The sequence below is a fragment of the Nyctereutes procyonoides genome, unplaced genomic scaffold (assembly GCF_905146905.1).
Source record: "Nyctereutes procyonoides isolate TBG_1078 unplaced genomic scaffold, NYPRO_anot_genome, whole genome shotgun sequence".
Classification (NCBI taxonomy): Eukaryota; Metazoa; Chordata; class Mammalia; order Carnivora; family Canidae; genus Nyctereutes; species Nyctereutes procyonoides.
In genome coordinates this window covers 11,372,480-11,381,976 of record NW_026575139.1, presented here as the reverse complement: position 1 = coordinate 11,381,976, position 9,497 = coordinate 11,372,480, and the positions used below count along the sequence as shown (strand labels likewise).

Below are 9,497 nucleotides of genomic sequence, written 5' to 3'. Positions count from 1 at the left end.
TAAAAAAAAAAAAAAAAAAAAAAAAAAAAAAGAACATGATGCAGAAATCACAGAAAGAAGCAGAACTTCTTGACAAAATCTGCTGTTTGCTCCCATCAGAACAGGATATACCTTAAAAATCGATAGGGATGGGATCCATCAGATAAGGTAATACAGACTTTCACAAACTTAACTGGAGTTCATCAACTCCTCTGTGCAGGTGCATTTCACAAAAAGGTCATTTGATCTTTTTGGTAAAGAATATAAATGAGAAGAGTTACTCCATGATTGTGAACCGTCTCTTGAAACCCAGCTCTGTGGAAGGCAATTCAAAAAGAAGTCAAACAGATACAGTTCTCACCTTATAGAGAAAGAAAGCAGAAAACACACCGCGGAATTACCCGACTTGGGTTGAAAAAGAATGCCAAGAGAAAGAAATGCCCTCCTATGACACTGAAACAGATCCTAGTGAGAGACTAATGAATGTTCTAAAGAAAATTTACGAAGATGGAGATGATGACATGAAGTGAACCATTAATAAAGCCTGGGTGCGATCAAGATAGAAGCCAAATGAGATACAGAATTTTGAGACTTTACAGTCATTTTGGGAACTGTGATGTGGAAAAATTGATGTTTCCAATAAGGAAATGTTGGTGAGCTGCACAGAGAAATGTGACAGGTAACTACTTACACAGCCTCCTTCTAAGTAAAGGCAATGAATTCTCCCATTTCCTACTGGAGGATTTATTTAAATAAAATATGTCTATTAAACACTTCCCCCAAAGATGGTTTCCTTGGTAATCTGGGCATTTTGTTCAAGAAAGGATAATATACATTCTTGTGTAAAAGGTGAAAAAGCAACTCTTGTCTAATGATAAAGCCATGTTGTATTTTTGTTCATCTAAAAGGTAGAAAACGAAAGTTTTAAGTTCCTGACATCAGTTCTGACCAATGTAAGAATAAGTAAAAATAAAACCTGATTTTTTGCATAAAAACATATGGCTATTTAAACAACAAAAAATTGTATTGTGGGGTTTTAGCATATGGAAATGTGATTTGAATGACAACCATAGTATTTGTGGAGAGGAGGATGGGAAATGAACCCATGTAGTTGCAAAGTTTATATATTCTACACAAAGACACACAGTAGTAACTCTTAAAGGGCTGTGAAAAGCTAATAACACTTTAAAAATTTCAAGATATAGAGCTAAAATGGAATTCTAAAAAAATACTCAGTTAATCCAAAAGAAGATGGGAAAGGAGGATCAAAAGCCAGTGGGGACAAACAAAACAAATAGTAAGATGGTAGACTTGAATCCAGTCCCTTAAGTAACTACATTAAATATAAAGGGTTTCAACCTTTGTTGTCTAAGATGATAGCCACTAGAGACGTGTGACATTTCAACTTCAAATTATTAACATTTAATTACAAATTTAGTTCCTCAGTGGCACACAAGAGCTTAATAGTCACCATATTATACTAGTATATCAAACAGCACAAATATTTACAAAATATTTCCATTATTGCAGAAATTCTATTGAACAGTGTTGATCTGATCAATCCAGTTAAAATGTACAGATTGTCAGACCTGACCAAAAATCAAATCAAACCAAACAACCAACCAGAGCACAAACTAAAAGTAAATGGAAAAGATACCATGCAAATGTTAAATACAAAAAGCCTGTGGTGGGACGCTGGGTGGCTCAGCGTTTGAGCATCTGTCTTTGGCTCAGGTTGTGATCCCGGGGTCCTCGGATTAAGTCCCACATCAGGCTCCTTGCGATGAGCCTGCTTCTCTCCCTTCTCCCTCTGCCTATGTCTCTGCCTCTCTCTCTGTGTCTCTCATGAATGAATAAAATCTTAAAAAAACAAAAAAGCCTGTGGTAACTTAAAGATTATCAGATAAAGTAAACATGAATATAAAGTGTATTACCAGAGGTAAGGATATTTTATAAAAATAAAAGGGCTACTACATTGGGAAGATGTAATAATCATACTTAATAACAGCTTCAAAGTGTATGAAATAAAAATTGACATAATTAAAGGAAATAGATAATTCCATAATAATGGTTGGTGATTTTTTAAAGAAGATTTTGAATTTATTCGAGAGAGAGAGAGCTTGGGCATGGGGGCAAAAGGGGTCAGAGGGACAAGCAGAACCCACCCCTTCACCCACCCCCTCTGAGCAGGGAGCTGGGGCTTGATCCCAGAACCCTAAGATCATGACCTGAGCTGGACTCAGATGCTTAACCCATCGAGCCACCCAGGTGCCTCATGGTTGGTGATTTTAACACTCTTCTTACATAAACCAATAGAATCACTAGAACAAACATCAGTAAAGACAGGAGATCTGAAAAACACAGTCAACTACCTTGACCTAATTGACATTTATAGAGTTTACACTACACCCAACAAATGTGCAGAATACATAATCAAGTGCATATGGTATGTTCATGAAGATAGATCACATGCTGGACCATAAAACAAGTCTCAAACTTAGAAAGTCACATTGATTGAATATGGTTCTCTGACCACAGTGAAAATATTAGAAATAAGTGATCTGTCTTAAAAAACCAGATATTTGGAAATGAAACAACACACTTCTAAATAATTCATGGGTCAGAAGAAAAAATTTAAAAATATTTTGAATAAAGATATATGAAAATACAACATTCTAAAACTGTATGAAAATATAACATACTAAAATATTTAGAATGCAGCTAGCACAGGGATAACAGAAATACAGCTTTAAAATGCTAACATTAGAAAAGAGGAAATGTCTACAATCAGTGACTTAAGTGAACACTATAAGAACCCAGGAAAGGGCAGCCCGGGTGGCTCAGAGGGTTAGCGCCGCCTTCAGAGAGACCCGGGATCTAGTCCCACTTCGGGCTCCCTGCATGGAGCCTGCTTCTCCCTCTGCTTGTGTCTCTGCCTCTCTCTCTGTGTCTCTCATGAATAAAATCTTTTAAAAATAAAAAAAAATACATATCAGGAAGAAGCAAAACTCTATTTCAAATGACATGATTATACAGAAAATCCTAAAGGAATTAACTACTACAAGTGAATTTACTAAGGTTACAGGGACCAGGTTAGTTCATAAAATTTTTATATACTACAGTAGGCAGTTGGAAAATGAAATCTTCAGATTAACAATAGCATCAAAACACCTAAAATACAAGGAATTTACAAAAGATGTGCAAGAGGGACACCTGGGTGGCTCAGAGGTTGAGCATCTGCCTTCGGCTCAGGGCGTGATCCTGGAGTTGCGGATCGAGTCCCACCTCGGGCTCCCTGCATGGAGCCTGCTTCTCCCTCTGCCTGTGTGTCTCTGCCTCTCTCTCTCTTTCTGTGTCTCTCATGAATAAATAATAAAATCTTAAAAAAAAAAAGATGTGCAAGGCTTCTACATGAGAACTTATCAGAAAGACTGACATGAATGGAGGAATAGACCCCATTCATGAATTAAGAGGTCGTTCTCTCCAGAATAGTTTCAACACAACTCTAATGAAGATCTAATTAGATCCAAATCTAATGAAGATGAAATTAACAAGCTGATTTTATAATTTTTGTGAAAATGTAAAGGTCTTGTAATGCCTAAAGAAAACCTTGACAAAGAAGAGCAAGGTTGGAAGGGCTCACATGTCCTGATTTCATGACCTAATATAAAATTACAAGTAATCGAAATACTGTGGAATTAGCACAAATCTGAACAAGATTCAGATTCCTGAAATAAATTCACTTTTTTGTTTTTTGTTTTTAGCAAATAGCACTGGAATTACTGGTTATCCACATAGAATGATCTTACCTCATGCCATACAGAAACAAACTTAAAATGGATTATAACCCAAATATAAAAGCCAAAACTAAAATTTCTAGGGAGAGAAAAACCCCCACGAAACCAATGTTTTCCCTTTCTTGAGGGAAGTAATGGTTTCTTAATATAAAACGTGCACCAAACATAAAAGAAATGATTGATAATTTGGACTTCACCACAATGAAAAACATACCACTGGAAAACATCATGAAGGAAATAAATAGGCAAGCCAGAGACTGAGAGAAAATATTTGCAAGGTAGGTATCGGAGAAAGGATTTATCTCCTAGATACATATAAAGAATCCCAAACTTCAATAATAAAAAAGAAAAATCAATCTTTAAACATTTGATCCCATATTTCAAGAGATAATTTCAACAATAATATTCAACAGATAATTTACAAAGGCAGATAAACAAATGGCCACAGCACATTAAGAAAGCAGGGAAATGCAAATTAAAACACAATGAGATAGCACAACACACCCATCAGAATGTTGGGGAAATGGAATATTATGCAGCCATCAGAAAGGATGAATACCCATATGTAATTTGCTTCAACGTGGATGGAACTGGAGGGTATTATGCCCCAATAGTAAGTCCATCGGAGAAGGCCCATCATCATAGGGTTTCACTCATATGGGGAATATAAGAAATAGTGAAAGGGATTATAAGGGAAAGGAGGGGAACTGAATGGGAAAAGTTAGAGAGGGAGACACACCATGAGAAACTCCTAAAACTGGGAAACGGACAAAGGGTTGTGGAAGGGGAGGTGGGTGGTGGGATGGGGTATGTGGGTGAGGGGCACTGATGTGGGCACTTAATTGGATGAGCACTGGGTGTTATATGTTGGCAAATCGAACTTCAGTAAAAACAAAATCACTTGGGGCACCTGGGTGGCTCAGTTGGTTGAGTATCTGCCTTTGGCTCAGGTCAGGATCCCAGGATCCTAGGATGGGAGCTCCGCTCCTGCTCAGCAGGGAGTGTGCTTCTCCCCTGCCCCTCAACACCCCTTACCACCCCCGTCCACCCTTCCCCTTTCCCTCCCCGCCCTTCCCCCTCTGTCCTTTCTCTCCTCCTTCCTGTTCTCTCAAATAATCTTTAAAAAAAAATACTTTAATAAAAAAAATCACAATGACTGATACCTCCAAATATTTACAAGGATATGGAACTATTTATGGTCCATTGTTGATTGGTTACAGCTACTCTAGAAAAATGTTAAGCAGTTTCATTTAAAACTAAATACACACCTCCCCCATGACCCCAGCAGTTCCACTCCTCAGTATTTACCTGAGATATGAAAATAGTTCCACAAGAATTTGTACAAGAATGTTCCTAAACAGTTTTATGGTAGCCAAAAAATTCTAACAAAAAGGAATAAATGACCAAGCCGTAGATCATGGATAGATCTCAAAAAAAAAAAAGAAAAAGAAAAAAGCTTTACAGTAAAGGATAGAACGGTAGGATTCCATTTACATGAAGATCTAGAACAAGCAAAACTAAGTTCTATGAAGGCAAAACCAGTTGATGGGAGCGGTAGGGAAAAAAAAAGTTAGAACAGTGATTTCCTCTGGACGAATGTGGGTGGGTGTTTGCTGACAAGAGATGGGGAACACTGCCCTGTTGGTGATATGTGGCTGGTAGGCTGCGTAGGTAGGTGTTGAATTTGCACAGGTGTACTCATTTGTCAGAACTCATCTAATGGCAGTTAAGATTCGTGCATTTCACTGTCTTACCCCCAAAAGAAAAAAAAAATCTGGAAATATTGAACTCTCGTTAATGAGATGTAGGGAAACGTACTGGGGAGGGAGACGGACTGATGTCTACAACCGACTCTGAAACGCACCCGAATAGCTGAGAGATGGAACGGGGAGTGGATAAGCATGTAATACAGCAAATGGAGAAAAATGAATAAATAAAGCAAATAGAGTGAAACGTCCGTGGTGGAATCTAGGTGCTGAGTATATAACGTTCTCTCAACTTTATGTCTGAGATTTTTCATCAGAAGATGGGGGAGGGGCATAGCGGCTGGCCTCGCCCGGGGCGTGCAGCGTGTGTCCCCACACTCCCTCCCGGAGCTCTGGCCCCCACTGCCCCACTGCGGGGGGTGACGCGGGGGCGCGGGAGTCCACGGTGGTTGCCCCGCGCTCCGCTCCCGCGAGTGTCGGGGGGCCGGGGGTGCGGGGCGCTGAGCCTGGGACTACGCTCCGGGATGCGGGAGCCTCGCCTTGGTGCGGAGATGCCCCCGCGCGCCCCCCTCGCTGTCCAGTCACTCCCACTGCCCGGGGCGGTGACTCCGGGGGCCGCGGGGCGCGGAACCCAGGCGGGGGCAGCCGCGTCTGGAGGAGCCGGAGCGCCCTCTCCTGGCCCAGCGGGGGGCCCCCGGAGCGCCGCAGCCCCCGGTGGGCCCGCCGAGAGGCGGCTTCCGCGGGCGGAGAAGAGCGCGGGGAGGGCCCCGCGCGGCCGGGGGGCTGGGGGCGGGGCGGGGCGGGGTCGCTGCCGCCGGCAGCCGCGGGGCTCCACCTGTTGCAGCCTCGGAGCGCTCCAGCGCCCCGGCAGGAGGGGGCCCGGGGACGGCGCCGGCAGATGCGCGCGGAGGGGGCGCTCCCGGGGGACGTGAGAGTGGCGCCCAGAGGCCGTGCCAGCGCCCCTGAAAGGCGAGGTCCTGGGGAGGGAGGGAGCCCTGGCCATCTGCTGAGGAGCCCGGCCGCGGGTCCGCCTGCGGTGGGGCCGGCAAGCGCCCTGCGCCGCGTCCTGGCAGCGCAGAGTCTCCGAGCGCACGCCCCGGAGGAGACGGACCTCTCCTCGGCCGCGCCTCCCGGGGGCCGCGCCGCGCACCCGCCCCGCGCAGGACCCGAGCGCTGGGCGTTCCGGTTGGGGCAAGGCCAGGGGGCAAGGCCCGGCGGGGAGGCCCCCAAATGGCCTCGTTCCAGTCCTCACGCCTGTGTCGCTTTCTCCTCCAGCCGGTCGGGGCGCGCCCGCCCGGGACCCGCTCGCGTCCCCGCGCCCCGGCAGCCGGGCGGGTGACCCCGGGGGCCCGAGGCTGCGCGCGCCGGGCGCCGGGCACCACCGACCCACGTGGCCGCAGCTGCCGCGCCTGCACGGGGACGCCCCGCGCCCCGTAGCCGTCGGCGGCGTGCGAGCCGCGGGTCCGAGCCCCCGAGCCCCCGAGCCCGCCGGGCGCCGCTCGCCCGCCGCCTTCCGAGGCCGGAAGACCCGCGCGTGGGGGGGAAACTCGAGTCCGCCCCAATTTCGCGCCGAGGACGTGCCACGCCCCCTCCCCGATCTGCGCGGAGCCGGGAGGGCAGCGGGGCGGGCACGGCGGCGGCGTCCTCGCGCGTCGGAGGAGCGGCGGCCCCCGTGCGCGGACGACTCGGGGCGGCGGGGGCGGGACGGCGGCGACGAGGAGGATTCGAAACCGCGAGGCGAGGCGGCGGCCCGGGGAGCCGAGCGGCCTGGGCAGCGCGCCGCGGTCATGGGCGAGCGGGCCGTCGGGCGCCCGGGGGCGGGCTGAGCGGCGACCCCGGGGGGCGGCGGGGGCGGGGGCCGGGCCATGGCGGGCCGGGGGTGCGGCTGCAGCTGCGGCCCGGGCCACCTGAACGAGGACAACGCGCGCTTCCTGCTGCTCGCCGCGCTCATCGTGCTCTACCTGCTGGGCGGCGCCGCCGTCTTCTCGGCGCTGGAGCTGGCGCACGAGCGCCAGGCCAAGCAGCGCTGGGAGGAGCGTCTGGCCAACTTCAGCCGCCGCCACAACCTGAGCCGCGACGAGCTGCGCGGCTTCCTCCGCCACTACGAGGAGGCCACGGAGGCCGGCATCCGCGTGGACAGCGCCCGCCCGCGCTGGGACTTCACCGGCGCCTTCTACTTCGTGGGCACCGTCGTGTCCACCATAGGTGAGTGCGCGCCGCGGGCGGGCGGGGGGCGGCCGCGGCGGGGCCCGGGCAGGTGGCTCCTCGGCCTCGCGCCCCCGCGCCCCGCCCCGCCCCGGCCCGGCCCGGCCCGGCCCGGCGAGCCTCCGCCCCATCAACAGGTGGAGCTGCCTCCCCGCTCCTCGGGCCGCCGCCCCTGCAGCTAGCCCAGGTGCCGGCCCGCCCGGGAACGCACTCGGGGGGGCCTTCATTGAGCCTTAAAATCGCTTTCGAGGACTTTCCGTCTAGGTAAGGAGACGGACCTGGGGTTCGTGAAACTTTAGGGAGAAAGCTTACCGATTGGAACAGGAACCCATAAACGTGTATTGACTTAGCCCCGTGCAGGAGGCAACGGTGAGAGGGGGAGGCGCGAATTTTAAGACTGTCTGTGACGTCAGCCTTACAAGAGAGAAGAATCCGCTGGAACACCAAATGGGAAGGGGGGGGCAAAAGGGCTAATGAGAATGGAAACAGTCTCCCACCAGGAAGAAAGGAGGGGGTGACCTTTGGGTTGAAGAGTGAGTGCTAGGTGTGGCTTGGGAACTAGAGTGTGTTGCACTCTAGAGCAGGAGAGATTTTCATTTAGGGGTGCCCCCCCCCAGCTACCTGGTGTATATGGAATGGGGAACAGAAGGCTAAGTCGGTCTCCCGGCTTAGGGCATGATGGGGGACCCTTACTGCCAAACTAAGGAGCTAAGGCTTACCTAGAGGAATTGGGGGCCATGGAGAGTTTTTGATCAAGAGTGTGCCCCCCCCCTGCAGTCGATGATAGCTTTATTTGCAGCAGAAGGAAAATGTTGGGAGTCTTTGTGCTTCACCTCTAATGACTGTTCCCCTCTGAAGCATGATCAAGTGGGAAGGGGGTTGGGGAAGGTGCTGCTGTGGAGATTCTGAGGGAAGGAAAGAGCTGAAGCAGAGGAGGGGCTTTGAAGGACGACCCCCAAAGGGAGTAGCTGCCGAGAGGGAGTAGCTGCCCAGTGCCAGAGCCCAGGCAGTGCAACAGGCCCGCAGGGCACAGCGGGTTGGGAGGAGAGCTTGTCAGGGAGGCAGGGTGACAAGGCAAACTTGCTTGAAGCTCCCACGCATGGCTGTCTTAGGTTGACAGTCTGCCAGGAGAGTGATTAGTCCAGAAAGATTTCCCAAGGTTAGTCTAGGAGCCCGAGGCTTCAGCTGAAGAGTAGGAGGCAGCGCAGGGAGGATTGGTCCCATTAGGGATGCACGGGCTCTGTCTGAAGCACTTGTGCCACCCCCCATCCATCCAGGTCCCTGCCCACCCACAGGCCCTTATGGCCTCACAGTTACAGAAGCGCTCTTCCTGCTGATTAGAGCTCCAGGCCCGGAGAGGGATGGGGGGGCGGGGGGCGGGGGTAAAGCCCATCACTGTTCTCCCTCCCAGCCCACAGTCTCCGCTGGGCTATCTCCGCAGAATTCCCTCCACCCCACACCCCCACTGTGTCAACTCCTTTGTCTCCAAAGATGGTTCTAGAATTGCTGTGTAGGGAGGACTTGGGGCGAACAGCGTATTGGAGAAGCGCTGCTGTGGAGCTGACCTTGACCCTGTATCTGCATCGCTGGCTCTACAGTGTTTCTATTCAGACTGATGATTCACTTGGGGTTGGTCTTGGTGGGAGATTTGGGGAGCTGAATCCACTCCCCCAGCACAAGCCACCCCTTGGTACTCCCCACGGACGTGGAGGCAGGAAGGAGCAGCTTGTATGTGTGGACTGGGGAATGTTGGTGCCTTGGGAACGGAGAACGCCTGGGGGGGGGGGCAGGTAGGAACAGGGGCTTTCGG

The 9,497-nt window shown here is 50.1% G+C and overlaps 1 protein-coding gene and 1 pseudogene across 1 annotated transcript in view; both read left to right on the top strand.

The window, feature by feature from the left end:
• The first annotated feature begins 35 nt into the window (after positions 1 to 35).
• LOC129496253 (calcyclin-binding protein-like) lies at positions 36 to 568 on the top strand (annotated as a pseudogene).
• A 6,779-nt stretch (positions 569 to 7,347) lies between these two features.
• KCNK13 (potassium two pore domain channel subfamily K member 13) overlaps positions 7,348 to 9,497 on the top strand; it is a 97,662-nt gene continuing 95,512 nt past the window's right edge. The window contains exon 1 of the mRNA XM_055304286.1: positions 7,348 to 7,687. Within this exon, the coding sequence (XP_055160261.1) occupies positions 7,348 to 7,687 (340 nt within the window). The remainder of the gene's footprint in view (positions 7,688 to 9,497) is intronic.